At 35.5% G+C, this 17,946-nt stretch overlaps 1 protein-coding gene across 5 annotated transcripts in view; it reads left to right on the forward strand.

Annotated features, from left to right (window-relative positions):
* abr (ABR activator of RhoGEF and GTPase) overlaps positions 1–17,946 on the forward strand; it is a 174,114-nt gene that overhangs the window by 81,581 nt on the left and 74,587 nt on the right. For 4 of the 5 annotated variants that reach the window (XM_028466145.1, XM_028466146.1, XM_028466147.1 and 1 more), the window contains 4 exons: positions 989–1,087; positions 5,506–5,691; positions 13,890–13,997; positions 14,592–14,652. In XM_028466145.1, the coding sequence (XP_028321946.1) occupies positions 989–1,087; positions 5,506–5,691; positions 13,890–13,997; positions 14,592–14,652 (454 nt within the window). Of the gene's footprint in view, positions 1–988; positions 1,088–5,505; positions 5,692–13,889; positions 13,998–14,591; positions 14,653–14,830; positions 14,919–17,946 lie in introns of those variants that run through there. The other variant, XM_028466149.1, reaches the window with a different exon arrangement.

Here is a 17,946-nt window from a genome sequence, read left to right on the forward strand (position 1 = left end):
TGATTCTTTGTGCATCTTGTGCACTTTCTTCAAATTTGTAAAATAATAGCTTAATAAAATAATTCATGGACCTGGTTAGTGAATGGTGGACCTCGTGAATTTACCTTTTTAAAGTGAGAACTCAAACAGTCCTTTTCACACTCGGAAATCTTGCTTTACCATAAATAGCAACAATACATTTGATTTATAAGCACAAAAACAATAAAGGTAAATAGTGAAAATACAGGAGTAGGAAACAGGAGCTTGGTTGCTTTATTACTGTTTTTCTTTTTCTAATTTTATTTGTTGTGGTTTATTAATTGATCACAACACACATGGCTCATATTAATTTGGCCATTCTTATCCAATAATTCCATATAATGTTATTTGGATTAACAAACATCTACCTGGGAGAAACTGGTTTCTCAACACTGGCCATCATTTACACAACCCCCAAAGTTTGTCACTGCCCAGCTGCACATTCCGATCGAAAGGCTGCATTTACATAAGAGAGGTGGCCCCACTGAGTTGCAAATGAGTGTCATTTGGCGGCCTCTGGGCAGGGCAGCAGGAGTAAGAAAACCTTGGGCATGCTAGTGTTAAGATGAAAAGACATTAATGACGCAAAATGTTGACAAAGAGTTTTATACTTCTCCTATCACCTATCATCTAAAGTGCATTAATGTCATGGGTTGCATATTATTTTAAGGATGATGCACTGGGATGACTTCCGAGATGTTGAAGTGAAAATACAACAGATGGCTTGAAACAGGAGAAATGAGAGTCTCCAAGGAGGAAGCTATCACTTACTTATTTTTAGATGTGCGAAGATTTTATTACACATTTGCATTCTCTTCTCTTGTGTGTGCGTGTGCGTGTGTGTGTGTGTGTGTGCTTGCATATGACAACACTCATTTGAGAATATAGAGTAGTGATAAAATGTGTATTTGGTCATTAAATATGTTCCACCATGAAGCTTAAAGGTAATCATGTGTTTCATTTTTGACAGGGAGACATTGAGAAAGGACTGGAGATGAAGAAATTGGTGCTGTCTGGTTTCTTGGCCAGTGAGGAGATTTACATTAACCAACTGGAGGCTTTAATGCTGGTAAGTCACATTAAACACGTGCCGAGAAAGAGTTTAAAAATAAATAAAGAGCTGCTGTGAAGGCTCATGATGTCCCTGATCCTGCAAACTCAACAACTTCCTCAAACACTGAGACAACGTGCTTCCCCTAAACAAGCTATGAGGTCACATCCTGTTGCAGTCTGCCACTACCTAACAGACGTGCTCTCAGCTTGATATCAAACACTACATTAGGTCACACCGTGGGCATAATGTTACCATAAGGCTGGAGTCAGCCACCAGTCAATGAGGCAAACAACAGGTTACATTAGTCTATTTGCCACAAATCTAGTTTCGGTAACACTTAACATGAAGATGTACACATAAGGCTGACATTACGCTGTCATTATTATGACATGACATTTGTCATTAGCATAAATAAGGTGTCATGAAGGCTGACATTAAGTGTCGTTACTTACCTTAACCCAAACCCTTCGTTACCCTAACCTTAACCCTAACACGACTAGATCCCTCCACCTAACCCAAAAAATGCCAACATAGCTCCAAAGGTGTCATGAACAACACTTAATGACAGCTTTCATGACACCTTATTCATGCTAATGACAGGTAAAATGTGACCTTAGTTTCTTCTAATGCTGCTCTGAGTGACACCATTGGTTAATTTTTTTGTCCAATCAGACGTCATTATAAACACATTGTAATGCTGGTTTCTCTCGTAACATAATATATCTGAATTTTTTTATTAACCTTTAGCAGTATTTTATCACAATTTATCATATACAAATTTACTCAGTACTGTAATTATACTCATGAGTAGACTGCTCTTGTTTGATAAAACACTAGGTTATATTCAGTGGGTAGTATAATACACTATTATGATACACAAGCTGTATACATGCTTATCTATGTTATATCCAAAAGTCTAATTTCTACAGTATTTACCCTTACTAAGATGTGATAAAGATATCGCAAAATGTGAAACATATTCTTACTTATTCAGTTTTTTTATTTACATTTTTTTTTTCAACCATAGCTTTGAGATAGATACTGGTGGGTTGTCTACCAGGAGGTTGGGCTGCACAGCTAATCAAATTTTAATCGTGATCATGATTTTGAATACCACGATTAAATTAAAGATACGATCACCAAATTGGGCGTGTGGCTTCAGGGTATCAATACCTTGATGGAGTTAAAAAATGAAAAGCGCGCAATTATTTTTTTCCGAAGTTATTGCCCTTGTTCCGTTTTTTTTACTATGTTTGTATCTTCAAAGGGGACAGCTTTTCTCAGAAACCGTTTAAGATAGGATTACCAAATTTGGTGTGTGGCTTCAAGAGTATCAATACCTAGATGGAGTTCGAAAATGAGAAGCACGCAATTATTTTTTTCAGAGTTATTGCCCTTGTTTTGTTTTTTTACTCTGTTCGAGGTATTTTCAAAGGGTACAGCTTTTCTTTGAAACCGGTTTAAGATAGTTAGTAATTTTATATTCTGATATGATAATATTTTCTCATGTATACATCTAAGTTCTTAGATTTTGGACATTTAGGAAAAGGTTGAGAATTATAATGACAACCAATCTGGTGGGAGATGTTGATGACTATGTCTTCCTGTTCAGTTAATCCTTATATTTTTGGGTAAATTATTTTTTTTTGGTAAAGCTTCATTTTGCACTGTAAACTGTTCATATATTGTTTTGTCTTTTAAAGTAGTCCAAAAGAAACACAGATTTTTCCCTAACATTATAAATAATTATGATTATAATCGTGATTACAATATTGATCAAAAATAATCATGATTATCATTTTGGTCATAATCGTGCAGCCTCACCAGGAGGTGACATGCATCCTTCTGAACATAATAGTATTTTACTTTATTCTTGTTAAACGTTTAACAACATGCTAGCTATGCAAAAGTATCTTTAACTGTTCTATCCTACTGTTTGACTTTTGGCTCGAAAAAAGGTGAGGTTTGAAAAACTGAATAATAATTTGCTTTTGCTTCCTAGATTTCAAGTTTTTGAAATGTAACAAATGCTGTGTAGCATAGTCTGTACGTATAGAGAACATGAATGAGAGCTTGCAGTCAACATCTGTGTTCCCAGGAAAACAAGACGGCAGGGGTCGAACTCATCATTAGCCTGAGAGCGCTGACGTAAATAAAGGGCTTTGTGTACGTTCCCACTGTAATTAAAAGGCTAACAGTCACCCAGCTGTAGAGCTTAGCAGCTTTTCTTTGGTTGGCCACACGTCTCAAAAAACGAACATCAGAATACTTCTTGAAATGATTGTAGAAGGCATAATTTCAGATTTAAGATAAAGAGTACTGGTATATCGTACTCAAGTAGAAGTACTGTGACTTGATTGAAATTATACTGAAGTACAAGTACAAGTAAGTCATACATAAAATACTCAAGTGCAGTATTTTTGGTAATAAATCTTGCCACGTTTCTCTGGCATACAGTAAGCATCTCATCTATAATCTTTCACATTTGAGACCTAATTTATTTAAAGGCAACTGTATAAAAAGTAAAGGTTTGTCAAAATGTACAATTCTTTTTCAAATAAAATAACACAAATTGATTCATTTCAAAATAGAAGTAAAAATTCTAAGTCTCAAAGTATTGCTAAATATATTAACTTTAAATACCCGACATTCAATGCTGTTGTGACGCGGTGCATTACGTTTATTCTGGTTGGTTGGCTATGATGTAATGTATTTGATTGTTGTCTGGTTATTTCACAATGTCCGTTAATCATTTTAAAACAAAACAAAAATAATTTACTCAGTAACCGTTGAGTGTAGAATTGTAACAAATTACTTTACCACTTTTAAAGGTGCAATATGTGAGATTTGCAAGCAATTTCTGTCACCACCAGGTGGCATATTACTGAGTAAAACCGACACTTCCTGACCACTGAATGCACAGGTGACAATATTCTTTGCTACACCCTGCAAATGTACTGTATATCGTCAGCTTTACATGTGGAATGTGTTAATGTGTGAAAATGTTTAAGCAGTTGTTTGTTAGTCGTAAACGTCACGGGTAGCGCACCGTTTTTTTGTTTGATGGATATTTGTTACTAGAGATGGCCTAGTTCAGGGACTGCTCTGCTGTAAATAGGCTTATACTCACCCAACCGGTGGAAAACAGGTACTACAGGTTGGCCGGTTTGACAATATGTAATAATGTATACATAACTATGTAATCTAAAAAAGAAAATCACATTTTTCATGACAGCTAAGGACATGTTTTTTAACACTCGAATTTTTATTTTAGATATTTCAGACATATTTAAAAGTTAAAAATTCACAATATTTCTACATATTGGACCTTTAAAACATACAGGCATGAAGTATGCATCTATAGACACGCCCACTCATGCATATGCATGAAGGCCCCAAAACAGCCTGTTTATAGAAGCATCATGAAATTGACTTTTCAGAAGAATGAAACTCTAGAAAACAGGAGAGTTTGGGAAAATAAACCTCAAATACTATGTTGTTGGTATTCTTAGAACAAATGGAGATGGGTGAAAAATAGCATAATACTGCACCTTTAAGTACAAGTAAAATTATTGAAGACATCTACTAAGTACCCATAAAAGCCACTCAATTACAGTAATGTGAGTAGTACTTGTAATCTGTTACTTTATTTAAAACCTTTTGGTTTAACTCAGGGGTCTGCAACCTGCGGCTCTGGAGCCTCATGTGGCTCTTTGACTCTTTTGCAATGGCTCCCTATAGCTTTAAAAAATACTGAAATGAAGAGTTATTTCCTTACAGAAACTATTAATGATTAATGACGAATACAATCATGATATAACAATGTGTTAACCTAAAAATAAATCATGTTGTGCAATGACTCAGCACCTTCCTACTTCACCTTCTGCAACATCTACAGACCATCAACTTTCCTGCACCTGTGGCTAAGCTTAAGTTTTAAATCCCTGGTAAGATAATTAAACCAACAAAAATACTATTCTTGAAGAAAATAGAGATTTTAATTGTGTGGGAACAGATTCATTTAACCACCAATGTTCCGGTTAAATATGCATGCTTTAGGTGTGGCAAGAAATTAGCAATTAGCATGTGTTGATCACATGATCATGTGTTATCAAACTTCAAGTTACTTTTTGTGTTTATTTAAATTTAATAACTAAAGAGATGCGTAAGAATTTGAAGATGCAAGATACTGTTTAGTTGTTATTTCTTGATGTTAATTTATTTCATTTTATTTTAAACTGTTTTTAAGGTGCCATTTACATGATCAATATAAATCAAATCAAACATTCTATATAATTTTAACTGTATTGAATTGAATACACTGGATTGTCTTCATTGAGGACTTTAATCCAAGTGAGATCAGGCAAAATGGCTCCTTTGAGAGTAAAGGTTGCAGACCCCTGGTTTAACTGATCCTTGTCCTGTGTGTTTAGCCCATGCGGCCCCTTAAAGCCACAGCCACGACCTCGCAGCCTGTCCTGACCATTCAGCAGATCGAGACCATCTTCTACAAAATCCAAGACATTTTTGCAATCCACAAAGAGTTCTATGATGACCTGCTTCCCAACATTCAGCACTGGGACGAGAAGGTCACTGTGGGACACTTGTTCCAGAAGTTGGTGAGTGATAACGGATGCTGAATGTGATAGTGTGTGCTTCTTCATACCTCCACTCCTCTGTTTTCATTTCTAGGCTGCTTTCAATGACAACAAAAGAAATAACGTCAGTCTTATAACTGCGTACGCAAAAATGACTCACTGGTTTAAATTAGGCTGTGTGTGCGTAAATGTGTGTGTGTGTTTCTGTGCCCTCTGTTTCTGTGGCCTGAGATGATGCAGGTTGAGGTCTGAAATATCTGTTTCTGTAGAAACATTGTCCAAAAAAACAAGTAATAATGTAAGCTTAACCTTTGATAGCTATTTAAAAAATAAAAAAAATGAAAATCACTAATGCAGCAGCAGTCTTTCCAATCAAATTGTGACGCTATACAGTAAGTCGTGCTGTTGCTTCACAAACAGCAGTTCTGGTACTCTTTGTATTTCTGTGCGTAGAAATCTACAGAACTTGACAGTAACGGCCCCACTACAGTCGCCATTTTACTTTGGACCAAGAAGCATAGCAACAAAAACTATCAATTCCATCACATTAAAGAACCATTTTGTGATATTTACCAAAATGCAAGATTTGCACTGCAATTTAGTAAACACAAGACCTGTATCTAAGTTGTATTTACATGATTATAGTGTAATATTTTTTCTATTTTGTGAAAAATTGCATCAAAAGCAGTGGTGTTAATCTACATAGATATTATTATATATTTATATTTCTGTAATACATCATAATATGTTTATTTTATTATATTTAAGCCTGTGAATATTATTGTTGTGTTACCTTTTTGTGTAGATTTTCTTGTGTTAATTTGTCAGGTTTGAGTAATATCTTTTTTTTTTTTTTGTTTTTAAATCAAAAAACATACAATACAACACAGGGAAACATTAGTAATCTAGTAACTATTTGCAATTTCATGAAAATGCAAATGAGTGTGAAGATGGACTAAATTTGTCAGATAGTTTTTTTCATTATTTGTGCGATGGTGCTAAAGCTATACAGTAGAAAACAGTAGTAAAAACAATGACAACTTTGGAAAGTAGAATATAAATAGAGCAGTTAATGTTAATGCTAGGTAAATGCTAATGCTAGGCTAATGTTATTACTAAGTGAATGCTAATGCTTGGTTTTTGTTATTGCTAGGCTAATACTATTGCTAGGCTAATACTATTGCTAGGCTAATGCTAGGTCAATGTTAATGCTAGGTTAATGTTATTGCTATTGCTAGGTTAATGTTAGATTAATGCTATTGCTAAGCTAATGATAATGCTATGTTAAAGCTAATACTAGGTTAATATTAATGTTAGGCTAATGTTAATGCTATTGTTAATGCTAATGTCAATGTTAATGCTAATGTTAATGTTGATACTAGGTTAATGCTATTTCTAGGTTAATGCTAATGTGAGGCTAATGTTAATACTAAGTGAACGCAATGCTTGGTTTTTGTTATTGCTAGGTTAATGTTAATGCTAGGCTAATACTAATGCTAGGTTAAAGCTAATGCTAGGTCAATGTTAATGCTAGGTTAATGCTAATGCTATTCTAATTCTATTGCTATGTTAATGTTATTGCTATTGCTTGGTTAATGTTAGATTAATGCTACTGCTAAGCTAATGATAATGTTTTGTTAAAGCTAATACTAGGTTAATATTATTGTTAGGCTAATGTTAATGCTATTGCTATGCTAATGCTATGTTAATGTTAATGCTATTTCTAGGTTATTGCTATTGCTAGGCTAATGCTAGTTAATGCTAATGCAAATGATAAGCTAATGCAGTGTGACGCGGGCCAGCACCTTCATCCTCACTTGCATTTTCTTCAGGAAATGCAAATATTCTAGTTGTTATTATTATTATATAATATTCCTCAACAGGATAGGTAAAATTTACTATAGGGCTACATTATTTAAGTCTTCTTGTTAAATGTCTGAAGGGGTACATGACTGAAAAGTTTGGGAACCACTGCTATAGCTGAATATGTTGTGTATGCCACATTGATAGCCATACGAGCACTGCTCAATGAGTTCCTCTCTAACAGCACATTATAAACACAGTTTTCATGTGGAAGTGTATTCCCTTCTTAGGACTGCAGGGATCACAACACCAAATGACACTTATCAGTGCAGTCATCAGCGTCCATCTGTGCTGCATGCATGTGCGTACATGAGCGTGTCATGTCGCGTAAACATTTGGTCAGAGCTTACACTTTAGTGTTATGGTGCAGATGGTTGTGTAATTAGCTGTTGCACCTCCCGCTGCTTCCCTCCAGCATAATCATGTTCACCAGACTATTCAGAAAAATGGGATGAAATGGAACTTTTTTCACTCCTCCTGGAAGCAAGCAGGATCTTCAAAAAACCAGGACAGTGTTTGTCCTGCAAATTAAGCATCGTCACCCACACATGAATGGATTTAACCATGGTTTAGGCTCTCTGGGTCCTAGTGGTACGCTCTCCAGCTGAGGGGAAGAATGAGCTTCTGCAGGAAGCTATAAAAGCTTTGCAGATGTTTCAGTCATCCATCAAGGCTCATATTGCATTTGTGGTGTATGGGTTTGTGTCAGTCATTTACCAGCTATTTCCCAGTTGTAAGATAGGCTGGCAGAACTAATTGTGCACAACATTTTTTTGTCTTTTGATTTCTGGAAGCATTAGTTTTCCCCTCCACTATCATGGATTTGGATTGCATTCTTCCATTCATATGCCCTATACAGTGTTTCTCAAATGAGAGTAGGTGATTGCTCTACAGGGGGTTCTTGAGAGACAGAGAAAGAGAGAGAGGAAAATTAACAAATTAAAGCATTGAAAACATGTGGTTTTATGATTTATAGTTTATTTTAGTTAAAAATGATAATCATAGTAAATATTATCAGCAACTCACAAAACGACAACAAAAACACAATAAGAGAAAAATATACTGAATAATAAAAAGAACAAACAACAACAAAGTACACAAAATGACACCAAAAACACACAAAAACGACAACAAAAAACACACAAAATAAGAGAAAAATATACTGAATAATAAATAGAACAAACAACAACAAAATACACAAAATGACACCAAAAACACACAAAAACAACAACAAAAAACACACACAAAATAAGAGAAAAATATACTGAGCGCTGCTGAGTGGAACTTTTACATCTTGGCCAGGGGACTACAGATGAAAAATAGCCTTCTGGCTAATTCTGGCTTTTTTTAACCATGTTTGTTCATGTGTTTTATGAAATTGCTAGAGATGTAACGATTAATTGTAAGGCAGTTAAAAATCGATTCATAGGTATAACAATTCACATCGATGCTGTGAACATTGAATCGCAGTACTTTTTTTAACCAGCAGAGGGCGCTACCCAGAAGTGTGGGCGGCGAGCGAAATCTGCTAATACTTTCTTTCTGGCTGCCTTCTACTCTTAAACATATTCATAAATGATTCATTACCCCTTTAGCACCGAAAGAATATCTGTAATATTACGTGAATATCTGTAAAAGTCACGTTTTTCTATTAGTTCTGTCTGCTAGCATAGCATCTCTTCTTCACTGCAAAATATCTGCATGCCAACCGACCACTAGGTTACCAGCGCCCTCTGCTGGTTCAAACAAATATCTGACCTAAATACAGTAAAATGACTGTTTTTTTTTTTTGTTTTTTTTTTTTTTAGTCCAATTGTAAAGGCACAAAATACATTTTCAGTTGCACTTTTAAAAAGAAAAATAACTATTATACAGTTTTGTTTTGTTTACTATAGAACCAGAATTCCTTTATTTATTTCATTCAAGATTTATTTTTAGTTAAATTGCATTGTTTTGAATAGTTTATCAAGGGATTCTTTTGACAATGAAAATTAGTATAGTATTTTCCCAAAAAAAATAAAGGAATATTTTTCAGTCATTTATATACAGTCCCATTTTGTAAAATAAATCGTGAGAGAATCGTATCGTGAATCGAATCGTATCGGGAGTTGAGTGAATCGTTACATCCCTAGAAATGGCACTGTCCCCTTTCAAATAAACCAATCTAAATGTAAATCTAAATAACAAAAAGAACAGACAACAACAACAAAATGAAACCAAAACACACAAGATGATGACAGAAATGATCTTGATTAGAACAGGAACTGAAAATTCAAGGGTCAGTTTTGGTCCCACATCAGGAGGGAAATTACCATAAATGATAGAAAACTATAGAACACTTAGAAATAAATCTATTCACAAGGCACTAAATACTGTTTCATTCCACTTATTTACAAAATGAGATTCATTAAAATGTGTGTTAACACTCATTCATTCCATTGTTATGCTCTATAATTGTTTTTACATAGTAAAATGTTGTAGTCGGACAAAGGGGGTACTTGGATTCAGAAAAAAGAGAAAGTGGGTACTAAACAGTGTGAGAACCACTGCCCTAATAGAATAGACCAGTTGTTCTCATACTTTTTTGGCTCAGTACCCACTTTCTCTAATTTCTTTATGCATGTACCCTCTTTGACCGACTACAACATTTTGCTTAGAAAATGATTTAAAAACATCTATAGGGCATAATAATAGAATAAATGGGTGATGACACACATTTTAAAGAATCTCATTTTGTAAATAAGTGGAATAAAACAGTATTTAGGACAGTGGTTCCCAACCTTTTTGGATCATGACCCCATTTTAATATCAATAATTTCTGGCGTACCCAAAGACATTTTGTTTCTAAAATTAGTTTTTGGTCATGTTTGATCTCAGATATTTATTTGTTTTTTGCTGCATTTTAGTTGAACTAGATTCTCAAAGTGAAAGCACAGAACTACAGTTGTTTAAGATTGTGTGTTGGTTTAATAAGAAAAAAATAATAATTAGAAAATTTCAAAAATCTAGTTTAGTTTTTCAGTAATTTCAGGCGACCCCACATGAGGTCCCGACCTCAAGGTTGAAAAACACTGATTTAGAGTGGTAGTCATGGTAGCACAGCTTAATGTTGACAGGTAGTCATGGTAATCCTGAGTTTACCATGTTACCATGACCGGAGCGTGTTGGCTGAGCTTGAGTTGCTAACGGAGGTCTGCGCTCTCCGAGTGCTTTTCTAGTTTTTTTCTATAGTTTTTATCATTTCCTGTCATCTCACGCCTGGAGTGGGACCAAGACTGACATTTTATTTGTTAATTTTTCACAATCTCTTTCAAATACCAGTAGGGGTACACGTACCCCCATTTGAGAATCTCTGGAATAGACGAATGATGTAAACATACAGGTCAATGCGTCATTCTCTCTCACTTTTCTTCAATTTATTCAATGTGTCACAGTTTAAAGGCTTGAATGAGCTGAATCTTAACTGAGCCCAGTTAAGATTATCAATCAGCTTTTCTGATTCACTTTCTCCTTTTTTTCTTTAACTTTTTCCTTTAATGACTCCTTACTTCACTCTGGAGCTTTGTACCACAGTGACCTTCATTGTAACCTGTTGGAAGCCTGTAAATGCCTTTAGGAGCGCTGCTCAAAAACTAGTGTCACAGCTTTGGACAAAGGTTTGACTGCATGACCAGGCAAACCTGACAGGTCAAACTGGCTTTAGAATATTAGTAGTCTGAAATAAATAGTTTATCTTGATTGTCTATTAGGGGTGTGCATTGCAGTGAATCTGATACGACCCAATTCACAATTTGCATGTCCTGATACTATATATCGCGATGCTAAACAATAAGATATATTACGCGATATGTCACATTATCAATAATTACAAATTTCACCTTTACAAGTACAAAATGATATGAAATACAATTTATTTAATTTTTTTTAAACTTGCGAGAACAAAAAATGGTAACTATCTTTAATTCAAGTACAAATATTAAAAACAAGTGGTTTATCAAACTTTCATATTAAATTTTTCAAAAACTTCTAAGTTTTGCTCTACAACAGATTATGATTCTGTTTAGTTCTTAAATTATTAAAATAAAAAAGTAACCACATACATCTATAGAAGTGCCCAGTATGTTTTATGGAAATAAAGCGCACTTCCAAGCTAAAATGCATTGAGGGTTGAGGTATATGTTAGTGCAATTGAATGTTGAAATGAATTGTATTTTTTTTTTCATTAAAAACATGATTAAAAAAAAATGTTTCTGACATTTTTTGGATTGATACTGTAATCGCGCGGTGAAATATTGCGATATATTGCAGAATCAATTTTTTCTTACACCTTTATTCCCTATACATTTTGGTATTACAATAATATAAGATCAAACTTTATTGATCCCCCAATGGGGGAAATTTAGATGTTGCAGCAGCTCAAAAAAAAAACAGGGAAACAGGAAATATAACAGTATCAAACTATAATTAAATAAGGGAAGAAAAAATACAATAGAATTAAATAATACAAGACATAAACACTATGTAGGAAACAGGGAATATAAGAGTATCAAACAATAATTAAATAAAGGAAGAAAATAGGAACTCCTTATATTATGATGAGATTAGATATTGTTTCATCAATGATTGGAGGATATATCTTGGTTTGGGTTTGCCAAAAAAACAGTTAAAGATATAGTTTCTCTAGTGACTGCTCATACCAAAAGACTAACTCATAGTCATTGAAGCATATCCATCTGTTTAGCACAATATGCTCAAAGATACTTTGAGGCCCAGTAACAGAGGAGGTCTCTTTCTCATTCATTCTTTTCAGTTGAATCCAATCTGCTTTTTTTGGATGCTGACGTACATGAGGCAGGATGCACATTCATGCACTGCTGAGCAGCAGCTTGTCTTGCAATGCACACACACGTGCACACACACACAGCCCTGACTGTAGAGAGTGGCTGTTAACCAAAAGGAGTTTAATTTTCTAAGTGTTCAATGTTAAGGCATCATTAGAAGGCAAATGTAGTTCTATGTGTAGTGCTGTTTAAACCAGAGATGGGCAACTTTAATCATAAAAAAATGTGATTGTCTGATCTGAGGGCCACATTAAAAATATTCATGTCAGCATTTAGAACAATGACCGATCTTGTGCTGCAGCTATCAAATATTTTTGTAATCAAGTATTCTGTAATTTTTTCCATTGATTAATCGAGTAATTAGATAAAATACACGTTTGTGTTTGTAAACAACTATAGTGTGTTACAAAATATGAGCAAGCAATTGTCAGTTATTCCTCAAAATTGTATTAAAAACTTCAACACTTCAACTTAACAGTAAACAAATGCCAGGGCAAAAAATATTGTATATATGTATATATATACACAACCTATTTCCTTAGGTTTATCATAATAAAAAAATTCTGAGACTGCATACAAAGCGGCCGTGATACACACTTTGGTGACATGAATTAAAGTTAAACAAAGTTTCGAGGCAGAGATTTTGCCTCAAATCTGTTTTGTAATCGGATTATTCGAGTTATTCGAAGAATCGTTTCAGCCCTAGATCGATCTTATGAATAATACAGGAAAGAACAAAGGTTTTCTGTGCTTTTGCTGCCATTTTGTATTATTTTGTTGTCATTAAGTTTATTTCTAAATTAATGAATGAATGCTTAGTTCAGTTTAAAAACAAAAGTAAAATCATTTTTATACATAATACAAAATAATTAATGAGACAGCAACTGAAAAAGGTTAATCAAGCATATCAAAATATAACATCAGTTACTAGTACATCAGTACTAAATACATGATAGTTTAAAACAGAAATCAAATTAATTATTTTTTGTTTTGTTTTAATTCACATTGTAACCTTTGATTATTATAGATATTATAGAAGTATTTTTGGATACTAATGTAGAATTACATATCTTCAGTTAATCATTTAGTCCATTTGATAACTTCACTCACATTAAGGACACACACATCTGTACTGGTACTTGAGATTAGTTCTCAACTTTGCAGGTTTCAAACATTTGCTTTATCTGTCACATTATGTTTTTCTGTTGTCATTTCGCATTTTTACGTAATTCTTGTGCAATTTTTATGTCATTTTATTTATTTTCCCGGTATTTTGGGTTTTTTTGTTGACTAAGAAAATGCAGTTATTTTTGCTGCATTTTCTTAGTAGTCTTGTTTGTTTTTGGAGCCATTTTGTATATTTTTGTTGTCATTTTGTATATTTTTTTGCATTTTTGGCTATATATTTGTCTTTTTGTGAGCTTACTTTGGGGGATGCACAAAGGACCAAGGATCACTTGTTAACCATTGCTAAGTAATATTGATAATTAACCTTTCTTCCTTTCTGTGTTGCAGGCTAGCCAGCTGGGAGTGTACAAGGCTTTTGTAGACAACTATAAGGTAGCGTTAGAGACGGCAGAGAAATGCAGCCATGCCAACATTCAGTTTCAGAAGATTTCTGAGGTATGTTTATCCTCAAATATCCAACAACACTTTGCACTCTTTACTTCAGGGGCCAAATACATACCAGTTTGATTTGAAGTGGGCCACAGATTATAGGCTAAGTAGTAGTTTCTACATTATAGTGCCCTAGTCTGTGCATTAATGATACATAAGGTATGTGAGGCACTGATGATATCTAAGCAAATGAGTGATAATTTGAGGTAAATAGCAGCATTTTGGAGTTTTTTTTCAACAATTTGAAAGATTAAAAATGATTACCATCATGTGATATAAGCATGGGAAAACTGAGCCCTGAAAATATTGCAAAATGTCATTGAATTTGTGAGTTTGTAGGGGCTGAGATATGTACAATTGAATTAGTTGGTAATTTACATAATTTTCATCCTGTGGGCCCAATTGGAAGCTCTAAAGGGCTTGATTTAGCCCCCGGGCCTTGAGTTTGACACGTCTTAAAGTGATAGATCAAAGCCACTTTCATTTTAACTCTATGAGTCTATAAATGAATATACTACATCAGCTTTGGAGTTGGGCTCTCTGCTAACTACCATGTGCATCTATGTTAAGCCTTTCTATCATTTTTGTTCTTTCTATCAGAATCTTAAAGTAAAAGGTCCCAAAGACGCCAAAGACTGTACCACAACTATATCTATGGAGGGTAAGTTTTGTGTTTTTGTTTGTTTGCTGACATCCTGCTCTAAGACTCCAGTCTTTCCCTTTCTTTCCTACTTGTGTATGCCGTGATGGATTTAGAAAGGCATGTACGAGCCTGCTCTCTCTCTCTCTCTCTCGCGCGCCCTCGCTTTCTCTCTCGCTCTGTGTGCCTGAGAGCGGAGGCAGTGAGCAGGAGACTTGACTCAGTAAAGGAGATGAAGGATATGGAGGTTTTTCTGGTCCTCAGACTGTGTTGTAACTGCACATACGGTAACGTCTCTGCATGATCTGAGCTGCCACAAATTGATGTGGACTCTTGAATGGTTGTGATTACTTTTTTGTTTGTTTTACACATTTGGATTTTTCCATTGTCGCTTTTCTAGTAGATTGTTGTTGCTCCTGATTTGGGGTGAAGTTGGCACAGTTATTGATAAAGTGTTGACTGGTAGGTTTTTTCTTTTACATGAGAAGTGTTTGCCATGTAGATAATTTAAACTGATGGCAGTCTTTTTCCATTATGGTTTATGAGTTTACATTTTGATTGTGTTAGACAAGGATGTTCTCTGTGACTGACTAATGCAAAGTTAACCTCATCCTCTGTATTTGCTCATTTATAAGCTGAGCATGTTTTGTTCGTATGGGACCGCTGGGACCGGGCTCTACAAACAGTAGTCGCTGACAAAGGATCAAAGCAGATCTGCGTGCGTGTGTGTGTGTGTGTGTATGTGTGTGTGTATGTGTGTTATGGAACTGGAGCCGTACACACTTTGCCTTTTTCAATAATTGGTTGAAGAAATATATACTGTATCCTTAATGTGCTGTAAAACATAAGCAAAATGTAACTAATCAGTTGATGGCTTGCAGACTTAATGGTTTAATGATGTGGCAGTGTTCACATACAGAACATACTAATTGTCAGCAGCATGTGACTGTGAAGTGTTAATTTTTTCACTGTAAGGGAGGAGGACGTATCCCACCGCAGCCTCTCCTCATCTGCCCTGCTGAGCCAACACTCTTATTTTAAATGGTGGGATTTGTTAGCAACACAAGCTTCACATACTAGTTCACTGGCATTAAACCAGAATCAGAGGCTATTTTCATATAGTATATTATATTTTTTCAGGACCCAATACTGTCTTTTATTACTTTTTAATAACAGTTTCTTAATCTCAAGTTTAGTCGAAGGATTTCTTCATCTCATCTCTAGAACTCTAGCTCAGTCTTTTCTACTGGTCTGGACCATGACACTAATGGTACATTTCGGGCGTCAAAATTGTGCCTCACGCCCCTAGTTGGACGCTTGTGCTCACTGAATCAAACGCTTGTCACCAGCGTCGAAGATGCTCTGGCCGCGGGTCCAAAGAAGTTGGGGAGAAAGTGTTTTGAGGGGAGGGGCTTCTCTGTTGCCGGTGGTGTTCATACAATGGATGATATTGTGGTGATCAGTTACGTTCATAATTCACCCAGTGACTGTGATATGGTGGGGAACATTGTGTTGAGAAGGCGGTGTTTCCGGTCAGATGTTCATTGGTTCTATATTATCCAGAGAGTGGCTTGGCTTTATTTGAGCCTCGGCGCCGTTTCTGGATTCACCAGAGCTGCGCTCGGACAAGAGTCGCTTTCAGCGCTACTTCCGTCTCTCCCGTGCCCAATTTGATGACCTTCTGACCCGTATCAGCGCTCGCATCTCCTAGCAGGACACCAACTACATGCACTCTATTCCAGCAGAAGAGCCTGTTCATCTGCCTCCCATTAGTGTTTTTTGTTTTCTGAATTCGTCACAGTTGGGGAACGCTCTTGATTGGTTGATGTGCCGCGATATGCCCCAAAAGTTTAACGATTCCAACTCCAGCATCGGCCCCATTGGAGGCGCCGGACGCACATCAAAAGTTTGAAATCTCAAAACACGCTGCATCCGCCGCGTGTAAAGCTTGAAAACGCGCCGCACAGGAGGCGTGGGATACGCAACGAGACCTCTTGATGCTCCTTGAAGCGCGTCCACCATATATTGTCTATGTAAACCTGATGCTTTCGACGCGTTTGGTGTGAATGCGCCATAACCCTGTCACTCTTTTTACCTTCCATGTAGTTCATTCTGGAATTGTCATTCTGTTTTTGTCCTTCAGTCTTCTCCTTCTTTTACCGCTCACTTCTGTCATCAGCTGATGATTTACCTGCCAAATAAGAAGCTAGGAGTCCACAACTCCTACCTGTGAACTAAAGGCCAAGTGCACATGAAGCTTTTCCACAAAATGCACCTTTTATTAAGACGGATGAAATGTCAGTCAGTGTGCCAGGTCACGAGGACGACTTTACAAATAAGACCAGTCAGAGGCTCCTTGCTGTAGACAGTATTCACTTCTAGTAATAACCATCTGGCCATCATCACTCACCCTGGCTGTTGACTCAAAGACTCCAAAGGTGAATATATTGCACTAAAAGAATATTACATCAATCAGTCACCAAAATCGAGATTTTGCTCACCCAATAGCAACCTATATTGAAAATAGGAATTTTGAAAATAAGTAGAGAAGTTCATGGTGGAAACACAACCAACATCACTCTATGAATAAGCATAGCAACAAAAAAATTAGCTTGTCTTAAAGTCTAAATAAATAACAAATAAGGGTATTTTCGTGTTGAGTAGCAAATAGGTGGACATTTTCTGTTAAATTTCAACAGTAATTTAGGTAATATTCAAAAATATCAACTTTTAATGGAATTAACAGGAAATTGGTGGTCATTTTAAATAACTTCAACATATCAAACGCACATTTACAGCATACATTTAAAATAATAAAATTAAATACAATTGTTTACACATTTGCCTCTGATCTCTCTTCTGCAGCTTGAGTCACACTAGCTTAAACATGTACTTGTACAGTTTACTCTGATTTAGAACAGATTTTTGCAAATTTCCAGTGAGTACGAGCCTGCTTTCCCCGACAATCTACGAGTAAATATCATTGTCTTCAGAGATGCAGCCAGTAAAACTAAGTAAGAAACTTTGTCCTTGTGTGCATTCAAGCATATTTTACAGTCTGGGATATATTTGTTTAAATATTTTGTAGTTTAAAACCCTTCAACATATAAGGAAGGGTTTTGGTAGAAAGTATGGACACGTTATCATTTTTTACTTTGATGCAGTTTAATGTCAAGTTAGTGGAAGGACTGTCTTGTGGACACATGCAGTGTCTGAAATAGAGTATGAACTTACTCATTGTGTTGAAAATAAATTCATAAATGTTTCTAAGTACCCCCTGCAGCATGTTCAAGTACCTTTAGGGGTACATGTATT

This window comes from Gouania willdenowi, chromosome 14 (assembly GCF_900634775.1).
Source record: "Gouania willdenowi chromosome 14, fGouWil2.1, whole genome shotgun sequence".
Lineage (NCBI taxonomy): Eukaryota > Metazoa > Chordata > Actinopteri > Blenniiformes > Gobiesocidae > Gouania > Gouania willdenowi.